Source organism: Protopterus annectens, chromosome 2.part2 (genome assembly GCF_019279795.1).
Source record: "Protopterus annectens isolate FY-2018-M chromosome 2.part2, PAN1.0, whole genome shotgun sequence".
Taxonomy (NCBI): domain Eukaryota; kingdom Metazoa; phylum Chordata; order Ceratodontiformes; family Protopteridae; genus Protopterus; species Protopterus annectens.
In genome coordinates, this window is record NC_056730.1 from 573,550,995 (window position 1) to 573,567,536 (window position 16,542).

General features: G+C 41.4%; 1 protein-coding gene across 2 annotated transcripts in view; it reads right to left on the reverse strand.

Annotated features, from left to right (window-relative positions):
- PGF (placental growth factor) overlaps positions 1-1,344 on the reverse strand; it is a gene marked incomplete in the record, with an annotated part of 845,194 nt that extends 843,850 nt beyond the window's left edge. The window contains 1 exon segment of one of the 2 annotated variants that reach the window (XM_044064029.1): positions 1-1,344. This exon segment is cut by the window's left edge and continues 36 nt beyond it. In XM_044064029.1, the coding sequence (XP_043919964.1) occupies positions 1-45 (45 nt within the window). 2 annotated transcript variants of the gene reach the window in all.
- Positions 1,345-16,542: the final 15,198 nt, after the last annotated feature.

Sequence of the window (16,542 nt, forward strand, 5' to 3'; positions counted from 1 at the left end):
GACTGAGACAGATGCAACCACAGAGCCGTTAAGAGCTGAAGCCATGGGCCAGTGCCGGTCTCCATAACAAATCTGCGGTCCTCTCACACAGACAGAGTTAGGCGCATACAGATGTTCAAATCCAGGGACAGTCTTTTACTTGGAGAGTAAGGATTTAAATCCAGTAAAAGTTCCCGACTCCAGAAGTCGATTCAAGTCAAATCACAATTATGCCAGAATCATCCCCAGGGTTGCGGAGTCCACCGATTTAGGTCCATTAATTAATTCGATCCCAGTTCGAGATCATTTATACTGCGCAATGCAGAGAACCCCTCACAGTACCAATCCAAGGATACACTGCTCGCCGGATCCAACAGTCTCTTTCTTCTAGCCAGTCCACTGATTTAGTCAAAGCTCCCCCGCCGCGTGAAGTCTCTCACGTCCTTCAGCAGGACACTGTCGAACTGGACGGCTTCTGGATCGAATCTGGCTTTTGCCTATAGTTACGGTCGTTCGAGAACAGTAAAAAAGGACAGTATTGGGTTGGTGGCCAACTGACACGTACTTGGATGGCATCAGTTTGGGACCTCTAGCCACGAACAGTTCTGAAGGATAAGTGATGCAGAGTAAGACTAGCTGAATGAGATATGCAAGTAGGCACGTCCGAAAGGCTGAGGGCGTTAGCAAGACTGGGCAGAGTAATGTTAAAAAAGTAAACCAAGAGGCCAATAAACTGGGAAATTAGAAAGAGGGAAGACCAGATAGCGACGCTACTGGACTGTTACACGAATACAAGTTCGAGCCACACAGCTGGATAGAGGATTGCAGGACTAGGATCTGATCCAGGCAAGGACCCCCCGTAGCCGGTATGGGGTAGTCACATAATGGGAGTGGGAAATGATCGGAGCGTTTGTCAGTGGGTCGTTAGGAAGGGTGGCACCCCTTAAATAATATTCCAAACAGCAGCCCTTGTAATTTGCTGTTACCTAATGGGGGTGGGGTACTACTGGGGGTTGGGATGGACTGCAAAAGCTGCTTGGGTGGTCGGTACAGGGGCAATTAACAAAATGCAACTGAAGTATCCCTCTCACTTGATTTAGTTTTTCAACTTCCTCGGGACCATGTTGTTGCAGATAGGGCTTAGCTTTATATGCTGCTTTTCTACAGATTTCACTTATCTAACTTATCCAACTTCTATTTCCTCGGTGACGCATCCTTACACTAATATAGGAAAACCAGTTCCGAACCCGCGTCCAGCACGAACACCGAGAAGGAGGAGCATAGCCCGGTTAACGTGCTCAGCTCTTCCACGATCATATAGCCGGTTACTGCTATCTCCCACATCGGACATAACTACTACTTGCTAATGCTACTAAATTCACACCCCCTGAAACTGCAAAACGAGACCCCCCCCCCCCCCCCCCAATCTGGCTGTTAAGCCTACTCAGACAATATGTCAGTTTACTTGCTCAGGGTTAGTGCTCTCACATACCAGCCCCAACACCCAGGATACAATGCACATTTAACCCCCCCCCCCCCCCAACACACACACACACACCTGCATGATCACACCTGTTGGTTCCCCTTGTTGCAATTGATGACTATACCTTACCTCTTAATAGATGTTTGCCTGACTCACTTCTTTGATTTAATGTGAATTCACATAGAGGAAGGTGCATCACTTAATGGAAGGAAGGACAATTTGAAGTATCGAAAAAAACATATGCCAAGACCCTGGAAGAAAACACAATGAAGCTTATGGACAGGACAACTTAGTCAAGCCTTGTAGTTGTTGATTTAACAGTGTAGTCCACAGAAATTCACAGGATAAAAATGCCAAGGAACAAAGCTTTTCAGCTGTAAAAATAGTTTAATCCAAGCATTCGCTTCACATGAAAATACACCGATTGGCGTTTTTATCCTGTGGATTTCTGTGGACTACACTGTTAAATCAACAACTACAAGGCTTGACTAGGTTGTCCTGTCTGTAAGCTTCATTGTGTTTTCTTCCAGGGTCTTGGCATATGGTTTTTTAGTTACTTTTTTGACCTATTGGTAGTTTTTGACAATTTGAAGTATGGTATCTGTGAATCGTGCTGCCTACACATATGCAAAGGATAGGGGGTCTCTGGAGAAGACACAGAATCTAATTGCATTGGTTTAAAGTCAGAAATGTGGTAGAGAGTTTGGTTCTCTACCCCTCCGTTGCCTAGTAACCTTCTATGATTACTGCTTACCCACTTAGTGCTGTCATCTACCTACTGCATTGTCACCTGGTTTTGTTACCAATCTTTGTCATATACTGTGTACCCACAAACAGGATCTGCATACCCATCTGGCATTGGCACCTACCTACTGTATAATCACCTGAACCTGTCACTGACCTATTACCGACTTATCTACTGCATACCCACCTTAAATTGTTGCCTATCTAATGCATACCCACCTGAAAATGCTGCCTATCTACTGCATACCCACCTGATATTGTTGCCTATCAACTGCATACCCACCTGAAATTGTTGCCTACCTACTGTATATACTGCATACATATATAGAGCTATTACTTACCTGATGCATACCCATTTAATTTTTGTCATCTATCCACTGTATTCTCATGTAAACTTGTCTCCTACCTAAGGTATCCCATCTGTTATTATTTACCTAAACTTGTCAGTTAGTTACCATTTGCTTACATGGATCTGTCACCTATGCTCTTGGTACTCACCTGAACTTATTTTCTTTGTACGCACCTGATATTGTCACTTACCTACTGTGCAGACAGCTGAACCTATCAGCCATCAACTGTGTATGTACATATAGATGTCACCTACATACTGTATAACCAACTTTTGTGTCCTTATTGCAGAACACCCATCTGAATTTATAACATACTTACTATATTATACTATATTCCCAGCTGGAGTTGCTACCTGTTTATTTCACACTTATCTGAACATGCCACCTACCTACTGTATACCTGAACTGAATTGTCACCTACCTGCTGAACCCCAGCTGAACCTGTCACCTATTTATCTTTATGGTGCCATCTACCTACCTGTTATATGCAGTTGGTGCATTTCCATGTGGAGCTTTTACCTGTTTATAAGTACCCACCTGGGTTTCACCATCCTACTGTACAGTCAATCTATCATGTATCGGCTGTGTAGCCACATATGGTTGCTATGGTATTTTGTTGTACAACTGAGTTTCTTTTAAGCAAAACAAATTAAATGACCCAGTTAATTGAACTGGCACTTGCTGAAAGTTTTTAAAATGCCTGTTTTTATACTTTATTTGGCAGTTGGCTTAGACGATGAAGGAGCTATTGACCAGCTGTTTCCTGTGGTCCAGTGGTGCAAGGTTTGATCCCCTCAGTCTCCATTACCTAACTGTGAGACTCTGAGCAAGTCACTTAACCAGATAGTGCTCCTGGGCTGGGAGCTGTTACATTGTTACATTACCTAACTGTGTGACTCGGAGTAAGTCACTTAACCAGACAGTGCTCCCGGGCTGGGAGCTGTTACATTTTTACATTTCCTAACTGTGTAACTCTGAGTAAGTCACTTAACCAGACACCACTCCTGGGCTGGGAGCTGTTACATTGTTACATTACCTAACTTTGTGACTCTGAGCAAGTCACTTAACCAGACAGTGCTCCTGGGCTGGGAGCTGTTACATTGTTACATTACCTAACTGTGTGACTCGGAGTAAGTCACTTAACCAGACAGTGCCTGGGCTGGGAGCTGTTACATTGTTACATTACCTAACTGTGTGACTCGGAGTAAGTCACTTAACCAGACAGTGCTCCCGGGCTGGGAGCTGTTACATTTTTACATTTCCTAACTGTGTAACTCTGAGTAAGTCACTTAACCAGACAGTGCTCCTGGGTTGGGAGCTGTTACATTGTTAAATTATCTAACTGTATAACACTGAGTGAGTCACTTAACCAAACAGTGCTTCTGGGCTGGGAGCTGTTACATTGTTACATTACCTAACTGTGTAACTCTGAGTAAGTCACTTAACCAGACAGTGCTTCCGGGCTGGGAGCTGTTACATTTTTACATTTAATAACTGTGTAACTCTGAGTAAGCCACTTAACCAGACAGTGCTCCCAGGCTGGGAGCTGTTACATTGTTACATTACCTAACTGTGTAACTCTGAGTAAGTCACTTAACCAGACAGTGCTCCTGGGCTGGGAGCTGTTACATTGTTACATTACCTAACTGTGTGACTTTGACTATGTCACTTAACCAGACAGTGCTCCCGGGCTGGGAGCTGTTACATTGTTACATTACCTAATTGTGTAACTCTGAGTAAGTCACTTAACCAGACAGTGCTCCTGAGCTGGGAGCTGTTACATTGTTATATTACCTAACTGTGTGACTCTGAGTAAGTCACTTAACCAGACAGTGCTCCTGGACTGAGAGCTGTTACATTGTTACATTACCTAACTGTGTAGCTCGAGTAAGTCATTTAACCAGACACTGCTCCTGGGCTGGGAGCTGTTACATTGTTACATTACCTAACTGTGTAACTCTGAGTAAGTGACGTAACCAGACAGTGCTCCCAGGTTGGGAGCTGTTACATTGTTACATTACCTAACTGTGTAACTCTGAGTAAGTCACTTAACCAGACAGTGCTCCTGGGCTGGGAGCTGTTACATTGTTACATTACCTAACTGGGTAACTCTGAGTAAGTCACTTAACCAGACAGTGCTCCTGGGCTGGGTTCTGTTACATTGTTACATTACCTAACCGTGTGGCTCTGAGTAAGTCACTTAAGCAAACAGTGCTATTGGGCTGGGAGCTGCTACATTGTTACATTACCTAACTGTGTGACACTGAGCAAGTCACTTAAGCAGATACTGCTCCCGAGTTGAGCCTCAAAAAGGTCCTTGGAGATCAATGCTGTACCCCAGAAAACAAATAAATACTTTACCATGAGTTTTTTTGATGCCAGATTTAGTTATAGTAGTCAAAGGAGGTTTAAGGTGTGCCCCTTGAATGAAGAGGTTCTGGCATATTCACTCCCACATAACTAGTGATTGCAAGTTCAGATTAGATGAAGGATATTCACTGTTACCCTTTTTGTATAGCCACATGGAGTTGTCACCCACCTAGAACATGTTGACTTGCAGGTGTCACATATCAATTGTGTACCCATCTGGAATTGTTGCCTAGCTTCTGTATTGCCATCTGAACCTGTCACCTGCTGTTATATAATCACATAGAGATTTCACCCACCTAATGGATACTCATCTGAACCTGTTGTGTATTTAATGTGTATCAGCCTGGAACTATAAGTAGTTTTTGCCCACTCATTAATTCTGTTTATGTGGTTCAGTCACACATAACTTTCCAACTCACCTATGTACTGTTACAATATTGTTACATGGCTACTACCATAAGCAAAGCTCTCTGCTCCCCATTTGCAAAATATTATGATGTGTAATAAATATCAATGCAGCATTTATAAACAAATTACTACAAGTGCTTTTTTAGAGTTTACTACAAGTGCTTCAATACTAGCAGGTTGTCACATACTTTCTTGCTGACACTTGGTCAAAAAACCAAGTGCTCGAAATCCAGCTGATTCAGTCTTACTTAAGTATTTAACCCTTCCAACACCCAACCCTACTAAACTGCATAGCCTCACCAATGTCCTAACTATAACACTAAAATTTCCACCCAGTTCCTAACACGATTCCTTGTTCCCCAAACCTAAAACAGCACTTCCCGATTGCTCCCTAAATCTAAAACTCCAATCTCCCCAAGCCTAAGTTCACCGATCACTCCCTAACCCTTAGTTCCCTTTCTGCTGCCTAAACCTAAAACTCCTCTCCTCCTTCCTAACAGTGTAACTCCTTCCTGTTCCCTAACCCTAAAACCCCATTTCCCACCCTCTAACCCTACAATTCCCCTCCCCACCAACTAAAATCTCCATCCCCTTCCTTCCCTACAGCTATTGCTTAATCTTTCTCAAATAATGTTTTGGTTAAGGTGCAATAGCGGATTGGTCAAACTCCATTTTCGAGTTTGCGCACAAGCAGTAGCCTGCACAAGCTACACAATGCTCAAGTCCCTGGCTTTGAGATAGTGAGCTTCAAATGCTTGCCACCTGAGCATTTGTAGTACGACCATTTTTTAGCATACCTATACACCTTTGAAATTCAGATTAATCCTCAGCTGTTGACACCTATGTTCTCAGTACCTGCATGATACCAAATTATACCTGTTGCACACCTGCTATATTTCTAATAATGTCTGTAGCTTTCAATAGGAAAAAAAGGAATGCCTATTCCTCTCAACCTCTTAGTGCAAGAAATCTGGACAAAGCCTTACAAAATGGGGGACAAATGCCCTAAAATAGGGACATATTTTAAATATTGCTCTTATAAGCTTAGAAAGTTGCTAGAATAACATAGTTTGTTTTAACATACATTTTCTGAAGGATTTGAAGTCTGAAACCAAAATGTATTTCATCATTTAGTGACTTCAGTCCTCAGATCATCCCCAGTGATTTGCCAGAAAATTGCAAATGTTATGAGGAACTGACCAAAAATATGAGCCAAAAATCTGGACGTTCTGTGAAAATCTGGATATTTGAGAGGTATGAGAGCGCTTACAAGCTGTGATAGAATGTCTGAACACTTCATTCATATTACAATACAGTACAAAATGGCCAAGCAGAAATGCAAAGTGAAATAGTAAAACGTGTTTTAGGCTTGCATTTTTAAGAAAGTAACTAGACAAGATCCACTTTGTTGCTGAAGGGGAAAAAGCTTATATAAATAGCATCTCAGATGGAGAAGGTACAAAACTGCAGTCTATGTCCCAACTGACAGCATGTCTAGAAACTGCATGACATGTTTCAGGAGTGCGGCTAATATTTACAAATCTCAATACAACTGAGCAGTGCCAGAAAAACTGCACAAAGTACCAATGTGTACAGTGTGAACTTTTTTTTACAGATTCTGAATAAATGATTTCTTAAAATATTTCTGTTTTCACTCACAGATTCATGCTTTATCTCACATCTACATGTGTACATGGTGGATGCTGTAAAATACCACAGTGACTCACCATATAAATGCTGTGCATGATTTTTCAGCAAAATAATGTTATGCTTATCAGTACACTGTGGTTAAGGCATTATTTTTGTATTCTTAGACTGTAATGTGTATACTAACTGTCTACACTTTCTTTTTGGCCTGTACTAGGGTCCCTGAAAATTAGCCATTTCACAGTGTTCATTCTTTTATTTGAGTCCATCCTATGTTCGAGACTGACATCTGGGTAATATAGTTAGCATGTTTTCCTTGAGTCTTTTGTGCATTTCTCTGAATACCCTGTTTTTTCACACATCTCTAAAACAAGCTACTTTACCTACACAAAAGTCCCTCTCTCTCTCTCTCTCTCTCTGTCTCTCTGTCTCTGTCTCTCTCTCTCTCTCTCTCTCTCTCTGTCTCTCTCTCTCTCTCTCTCTCTCTCTCTCTCTCTGTCTCTCTCTCTCTCTGTCTCTCTCTCTCTCTCTCTCTCTCTCTCTCTCTGTCTCTGTCTCTCTCTCTCTCTCTCTCTCTGTCTCTCTCTCTCTCTCTCTCTCTCTCTCTCTCTCTGTCTCTCTCTCTCTCTGTCTCTCTCTCTCTCTCTGTCTCTCTCTCTCTCTCTCTGTCTCTCTCTCTCTCTCTCTCTCTCTCTCTCTCTCTCTCTCTCTCTCTCTCTCTCTCTCTCTCTCTCTCTCTCTGTCTCTCTCTCTCTCTCTCTCTCTCTCTCTCTCTCTCTCTCTCTCTCTCTCTGTCTCTCTCTCTCTCTCTCTCTCTCTCTCTCTCTCTCTCTCTCTCTCTCTGTCTCTCTCTCTCTGTCTCTCTCTCTCTCTCTCTCTCTGTCTCTCTCTCTCTCTCTCTCTCTCTCTCTCTCTCTCTGTCTCTCTCTCTCTCTCTCTGTCTCTCTCTCTCTCTCTCTCTCTCTCTCTCTCTCTCTCTCTCTCTCTCTCTCTCTCTCTCTGTCTCTCTCTCTCTCTCTCTGTCTCTCTCTCTCTCTCTCTGTCTCTCTCTCTCTCTCTCTCTCTGTCTCTCTCTCTCTCTCTCTCTCTCTCTCTCTCTCTCTCTCTCTCTCTCTGTCTCTCTCTCTCTCTCTCTCTCTCTCTCTCTCTCTCTCTCTCTCTCTCTCTCTCTCTCTCTCTCTCTCTCTCTCTCTCTGTCTCTCTCTCTCTCTCTCTCTCTCTCTCTCTCTCTGTCTCTCTCTCTCTCTCTGTCTCTCTCTCTCTCTCTGTCTCTCTCTCTGTCTCTCTCTCTCTCTCTGTCTCTCTCTCTCTCTGTCTCTCTCTCTCTCTCTCTGTCTCTCTCTCTCTCTGTCTCTCTCTCTCTCTCTCTCTCTCTCTCTGTCTCTCTCTCTGTCTCTCTCTCTCTCTCTCTCTGTCTCTCTCTGTCTCTCTCTCTGTCTCTCTCTCTCTCTCTCTCTCTCTCTCTCTCTCTCTCTCTCTCTCTGTCTCTCTCTCTGTCTCTCTCTCTCTCTCTCTCTCTGTCTCTCTCTCTGTCTCTCTCTCTCTCTCTCTCTCTCTCTCTCTGTCTCTCTGTCTCTCTCTCTCTCTCTCTCTCTCTCTGTCTCTCTCTCTCTCTCTCTCTCTGTCTCTCTCTCTCTCTCTCTCTGTCTCTCTCTCTCTCTCTCTCTCTCTCTCTCTCTGTCTCTCTCTCTCTCTCTGTCTCTCTGTCTCTCTCTCTCTCTCTGTCTCTCTCTCTCTCTCTCTCTCTCTCTCTCTCTCTCTCTCTCAATATATATATATATATTGCAGTTACTCCTGCCCTTGGGGTCCAGGTCATGAAGGAAAAGGAACTGGACAGATCACTTAAAAATGTGTAACAAATAAATAAATAAAGCATAACAAAACTGCAAAATATTCAAAACAAGGGTGAAATTACAACATTCAGAAGTGAAATACACTGCCTTTTAATGTTTTTACTTCCTAAGGACTTCCTTGGAAGCTCTGGATTGCGCACATAATATTTTCCTTGCATCACCTGTTATGTTATTTCATTTATGTGCAGGTAGCACATGCACCTGTTCCACGATGTAGGCAAAATAATAGACTATTGTCTGACAGGTTGCTACTCTGTATCAGTAACTGTATCCGTAGACACTTTGTGGTAATAGCTGCAGAGCAGATGTTCTGCCATCTGACAGACACTACAAAATGAGCACAGAACAGAGATCATAGAGCATAGATTGTGAAGGCAAAAATGTTCATCTCACCTGGTCTATTTCCCTATATGCTAGATAAACTTCAGACCTTACCTATAATAAAAGAGTTGCTTTATGTCTCTCCTGGGGATTCTTGATTTTTTTCCATATTGTTTGACCCTAAAACTTCTTCAGGAAGACTCCTTCGATCATTAACATCATAGCTATAAATAAATCACTTAACTATTTTCTTGTAGCTCTCTTTAGTTGTCCACATTTTATCTGAACATTTTGTCTTCTTGTTCTCTGAAGTCTGTATTTTATTAAATATGGTGCTCAGTTTGTGGATTTACTTTTGGAGAACTGTGGTTCTATCACATCCCACTCCTTTTTTCTTTGGTACTTTGCATATTACGGTTGTGTGATCTGCCTTTCTAAGCTGTCTTGTAAAGATCATACCTTTTTACTGCCTTCTACAAACTGCTGCCAGTCTGCCTATGTACTTATACAATGAAGTTTCCAGAACAACTCATAGTATTCTAGAGGGATCTTACAAAATGTCTCTGGAGAGGGGCAGTAACTCCTTGTTTAGAGTTATTGTGATGACATGAGGTGTTGCCAGCTATGCCAGGAGAAGTAGGGGAGTGGATGTGTAACATATGCCAGCATAGCTAGCTGGAGTTTTGTAAACAATTATATGTCATTTGTATATCAAACAGATTTGTACATGTATTTGTGTTGAAAATGTATTTGTAAAGCTGCTTGTCTTAAAAATGTACCAACAGTGGGTCCTTCTGGTCAGAAAAAATACACCGGCACATCATAGTGTATTGTAACTGTTGAAATGAATATATTGTAAAGAAGATACTGGAAGAGAAGAGGTTAATCTCAGTCCAGCTAACTTTGAAAAACAGTCTAAAATTAAATTACCTGGTTTAGGCCATAAAGATTGCATCTTACAGTTCTGATTGCAGCCAGAGACAGCATGTCTGTGAAAACCAGGACTAGGAATCCTACTGTATTGTCCTTAAGGGTGAACTAATTGCTATCCTGGAAGGATGGAAGTTTTGAACTGGTTTTATAGCTTCCAGATGCTATAACACATCTTAGCAAAGCTCTGTCTGTGTGCATGGTGACACATGTGTTTGAGATTCTGGTTCATTTTCTAGTAATGGGGCGTGTGTGGGAACCAGAAGTCAGATGACCAGATGTATGTGATGTCATTCTGTAAGCCAGCACTAAAATGATGTTTTAATACTAGATGAGACTGAAGTCAAAGAGAAGTCTGTTTTCGAAACCTGACAAAGAAGGACCCCTCACCTACTTCATCTTGCCTTGCTTTAGTAAGTGTGTGTGAGTGAAAATCAAATCTCGAAGAAGGTGTGTCAGTTATTTGGAGAAGGGCCACAGAGCACTGGTTTCACAGAGAGGGTGATGGAGGACTTGGCTTGGAACACTCGGCTGAGGTCTCAACTCTACAGCTGTGGCAGTAAGGAGTCTTACTGGGGGCTTGGATAAGGAGAGGGAAACCCAGACCCTGAACTAAGTGTGTTCCCTGTGTGCTCTTAAGGGAAATTGTGCTTGGTGTAGAGAGCTGCATCTGAAAATACTGTGTGCATCTATTTTTGTTCCAAGTGAATGTCCTTCACTGGTATCATAGGTTCATAGGTAGGTACTAGGCTATTGGCCCTAGGGCCTCTATAAGTCTAGCCAAAAAGGTTCCCTGGTTTTCGCCACCCAAGAAAATTATTTTCCTGTGCCCCTGTCAAGCAGTGCTGCAGAAGTGATCCCCAGAGTGAATTTTCTATTTTCCATCCAGTCGTCAAGATTTTTCTTAAAGAGGGCCAATGAGGAGCTTTGCTTGACATGACTGGGTAGTTTGTTCCAGAGTATGGGAAGTCTCTGGGACAGGAATCTATCCCTCCAGCGTGTTCTGTTTATTGTGGTGACAAGGTTTAGGTCCCTTGAGCATGTGGTTCGGAGAGATTTCTTTAAGAGTAGCATGTCCAACAGCTCTGGGTTTGACATAGTTTTGTATTTTAGGCAGAGATCGCCTCTGAGTAGGCAATAGAGGCCAGTAATCCTCTTAGTGAGGTATTTCTGTGGCCTTTTCAATTGATGTAGGTCTCTTGTGAGATACGTGACAAATGGGGCATTGTACTCTATAATGGGTCTGATGAGGGATGAGTAGAGAGTAGAGACCTCCTTTTTTCTAGAGGAGAACCCTTTTGTGATTAGGTGTGCCATGTAGAAGGATTTCCTGACTACTGTGGCGATGTGGTTATCAAAGGAGAGACTACTGTCCACCTGTGTCTCGAGGTCTCTTATCACACTTTCAGTGTTTAGTGAGCTACCACCTATGTGGTAGTTCATGGGTACTGAGTTTTTCTCAAAGGGGATGACAGTGCACTTATTGGTATTGAGCTTGAGGCCATGACTTTGACACCAAGCATCTGTCTCTGTGAGACCCTTTTGTAGAATGTTTACATAATTAGGTGATTCTATTATGGCTCCCTGTTTGCAGTCATCTGCAAACTTTGTTACCCAAATACCTTCTGTGTTGGCCTGCACTTCAGAGAAGTAGATGCCGAACAGCAGAGGACCCAGCACCGAACCTTGTGGTACTCCACTTGTCACTGGTCTGAAATCGGGCTTGGAGTCCACTACTTTTACTGTGTGGGTTCTGTCACTATCAGTGGTGAGGACTCAGGCTCCTTGATCACTGGCTCAGAGGAGGGGTGTCACAGTTATTTCTTCTTTCTGTGCATCCTAACTATAGCAGACAAGCTCCCTTGCTGCTTTGTCACACTAGTTGCTTAGCTCAGATCATTTGATATTAGTACCCCTCTGGCATAGCTTTCAACCTCTTAGCTCAAGAAATCTGGATAAAGTCTGAAATAATTGGGGGGAACAAAGACCAAAAATAGGGACATATGTTAAATATTGCTATTATAAATTTAGAAAGTTGCTAGAATAGTAGGTTTTATTTTAACATATTTTTTCTGAAGTATACAATCTCTGCAACTCAAATGTATATCATTATTTAGTGACCTCAGGTCTCAGTGATTTGCCAGAAAACCATACATTTTATATATGGAGCAGACCAAAAATATGAGGCAGAAATCTGGACATTCATCACAAATCTGGTCATTTGAGAGGTATGCCCTCTAGAAGCATTCTTTATTTCTTGTTGCTCTGTGCTCTCTTTACTACACAAAGGTCATACCACGTGCTCTTTATTCACATTTCTCACATGTATCATTTTGCATTTTTGCACTGAATTCAAGTTGTGCTATTTTAGAACATTGCTCTAATTTTGGTATTTTTTTTCACACATTTTCTATACCTTTTATAGAAATCATTTTGCATACTGGAGTGTTATGAACAACAACAAAAAAAAAAAGCATATAGTGCCTTCCAAGTCTTCTGTTAAGGTCATTTTACAGACAGTGAAAGTAACTGGGCCAGAACTGACCCCTGTGGTACCATATGTGGTTTGTGTTTTATTTCAAAATAAAAAAAATATTTGAGTAAAAAACAAAAGTACTGGATTGCTGAGCGACAATACCAGTCAACTAAAAGGACATTCAAAAAAATCAGAAAAATAAAACAATAAGTAAAAGATATATTCTTTTAAGAAGTTAAAGAAAGTATATGTTAGGAGAGCTCTAAAAGACAGTATGACCAAGCAAAGGATGCCACCGAATGATGGAGCAAAAACCATAATGAAATCTATGCAATTGTAGGATATGCTGGTGTAAAAGTATATAGAGAAGAGCTCCTATCTTCTGTTCAGTTAAGACCCCAGCTGTAAATGGCTTATTCTGGGCAATAACCCAAAGAAGGGTGCTCGCAGCAACTGAATAACCAAAACTAGACGAAAAACCAGCTAACGCCACATGCTATGTAGTCTTGAGAAACGGGTAACTCACTCTCCAAAAATAGTAACCAAGGTACCAGTAGTTCATTTCCAAAGAAACGATAGGAGCAGCACTCTGATGGCTAAGATCCACAGTTTGTTATAAAACACGATACATACACAAAAAACAGTTTAGCGCTTTCACCTGTACACAATGCAGGCTTCATCAGAACTGACTTTCATCTTTGATTTAGCCCAGTTTAAATTACTTTTTTTGTCGCCAAAACAGAGCTCACAAATTTAAAAACACACTGCACCAAAAAAAACTATCTACATAAATATACTACTACTACCTAATGCATGATTTCATAAACACTAATCTATTCATACACTATAATAATAATAATAATAATAATAATAATAATAAACAATAGATTAGTGTTTATGAAATCATGCATTAGGTAGTAGTAGTATATTTATGTAGATAGTTTTTTTTGGTGCAGTGTGTTTTTAAATTTGTGAGCTCTGTTTTGGCGACAAAAAAGTAATTTAAACTGGGCTAAATCAAAGATGAAAGTCAGTTCTGATGAAGCCTGCATTGTGTACAGGTGAAAGCGCTAAACTGTTTTTTGTGTATGTATCGTGTTTTATAACAAACTGTGGATCTTAGCCATCAGAGTGCTGCTCCTATTGTTTCTTTGGAAATGAACTACTGGTACCTTGGTTACTATTTTTGGAGAGTGAGTTACCCATTTCTCAAGACTACATAGCGTGTGGCGTTAGCTGGTTTTTCGTCTAGTTTTGGTTATTCTGGGCAATAGTGTCACTTATAATAATGCATGCCCGTAATGCACTTAAAAACAGGGATTAGGCATTCAGAGTATTCCAGCTGTTTTGTGTATTTATTTTTGGGACTAAAAGTTCAGTAATAAAAAAAACTTGAAATAAACTGCTACTTTGAAAGAGACACAATTACAGTAGCAAGGCCAGTTTCCCTGATTTTGTGTGTATGTCTCAAGATCGACGAGTTATTTCAAGAAAACCTATGTTGTTGTGATTTTTTAAAAGAGAAAGTGAGCAAAAAGTGAATTTTCTCCGCTTTTAATCACTCCTGGCACACCTAAAGCTGCTGCCTGCATGTTTTGAAACCATCTGACACTGCAGATGACCTAATGCATGATGTGATTAGCAGACTCCCAGGGCTCTGCACTCTTTATTTTTTTATACCTCTGAAGTCTTATTTATTACCATTCTCTGCACGATGGTATTTTGAGGTAAAGAAGCACAAGTCAAAACTTTAAGACAGGTTACCTCTCTGATAAATGACATGAATGAACGAGGTCATCATTTCCCTCTACTCGTCACTCATTAGACCCATTATAGAGTACAATACCCCTTTTGGAATGTACCTCACAAGACATCTGCAGCAGCTGGAAAGGCCCAGAAGTACTTTAAAGAGGATTACTGGCCTCAAACAAATGCCCTACACTGACCGCCTCAAAAAACTCCAGCTTTACTCTGTGGCATATCGCCTACTCCGAGGTGATCTCTGCCTAACATACAAAGCTATGTCAAACCCAGAGCTCTTGGACATGCTACACCTAAAGAAATCCCAATCCCTCCGAGCTACACACTCTAGGGACCTAAACCTTGTCACCACAATAAACAGGACACGCTGGAGGGATAGATTCCTGTCCCAGAGACTTCCTATACTTTGGAACAAGCTAACCATCTATGTCAAGCAAAGTTCTTCATTAGCACTCTTCAAGAAAGATCTTGATGAGTGGATGGGAAATAGGAACTACACCCCGGGGATCACTTCTGTGTCTATGCTTGACAGTGGCACAGGAAAATAACTTTCTTGGGTGGCGTAAGCTATGGTACCTTGCTGGCTAGGCTTACGTAGGCCCTTGGGCTGATAGCCTAGTACCTACCTATGAACCTATGAACATCCCAAGACAAACTGGCATTACTAAAGAAACAGAACCATCTTCTCCAGACTATTATTTCCGTGGTCCTTACGTCATATTATCATAAAAGTCAAGACCGTCCTAATTTAAATGTTAGAACATTAAGATGCAGGACATGCCTAGAAATTTAATAAGAGGAGACTGCGCTAATGTGTGTGTGTGTGTGTGTGTGTATTTATTTGTGCATTTGTTGACTGCACTAGCAGCATTGATGCAAGAGTTACATCTAATGTCTGTCTTGTTTGTTAATCCATTCCCCGTATCCATAAAAAATGCTGGCACGGGGTGCATGTTCGACTCCGTGTAGCATCAGCTCAGTTCTGCAGCATACCTCCTGCCATAATCATGAATATGAGAGTTATGTACTATACAGTCTTCCAATGATAGCACCCACTCCAACACTTGGGGTTGGATAACATCGCCCCATTTCCTACATGTGTATTCCTAAAAAAACATTTGCCAGTGCACTGCAACAGTGCAATCTACTTGGCAGAATCCAATGAAATAACCACAAGAAAAGACGCTTCCCCTGGGATGATGTGCATTTTCCTCCACGCGATTCCACATATCACAGAAACCGAGCCATTTGTGAGAGAGATCACTCATTATAGGGACTAAAGGCAGAACAGCACTACGTGCTTTCTGCATGCTGACAATCCTGGATGAATATTCACATGGTTGCAAAAAGTCAACATGTTTATTCATCAATTTAGAAAAATATCACCTGGTACTGGGTGTTGGGCGTGATTTGGCCGGTCCTTGCTACTGCCCATCTGGGGGATACTGTTGTAAAACAAAGCCATAATTTGTTGAGTTCAAAACTTCCTTTCGAAGTTAGACACGTTTTAAGGGATATGTTGACTTAACCAGGCTTTTAAACAATATGCTAATTAACTATATTGATATTAAAAAGTTACCAGCTGTCAGGCAGTTTTACTTATTTCTTTTCTATTGTGTTGACTCTGATCGTCCATCTGAGAGGACTGTTTTTCAGTAAAGCCTACGGTGAAATCTCCAAATAAATATTACAAAATTAAAAACTGCTTATAATATACAACTGACACTAGGTGTTAATGCAAATGTGTAAATAAATAAGTACGACAGACAGATATGGTGACTTAACTCAGTTGTAGAACTAAACAATAGTAAGTTCTGTACACAGGGAAATAATTCCTCAGTTTATTTAGCTGCGACCAGTTGCTTGTGAATGAATCCCCTCTGTGATGTCTCTATCACTGTAGAATAACAAAAGGTCATTATAAAATGGAGCTCTGCAGCATGCCAGAAACACAGCATAGTTTGGCTGCAATTTATTAGCTTTGTAAAGCATCAGAAAGGGCAGTCAGTTGTAGTTAAGTGCCTGGAGTGTTGAAATTTTCCCATGCAAATCAAGCATGTGGTTTTGCTTGATTTATCTGCTAGGGATTTGTCCATCAGAGCATTAAAACTTTCAGCTGCTAACAGGTTTCATCCTTTAGATCTGAGTTTGATTTCCACAGTCTCTGTTTATTGTTGGGGTGTCCCTAAGGAAGTCACTTAACAAGACAGTGCTCCCGGG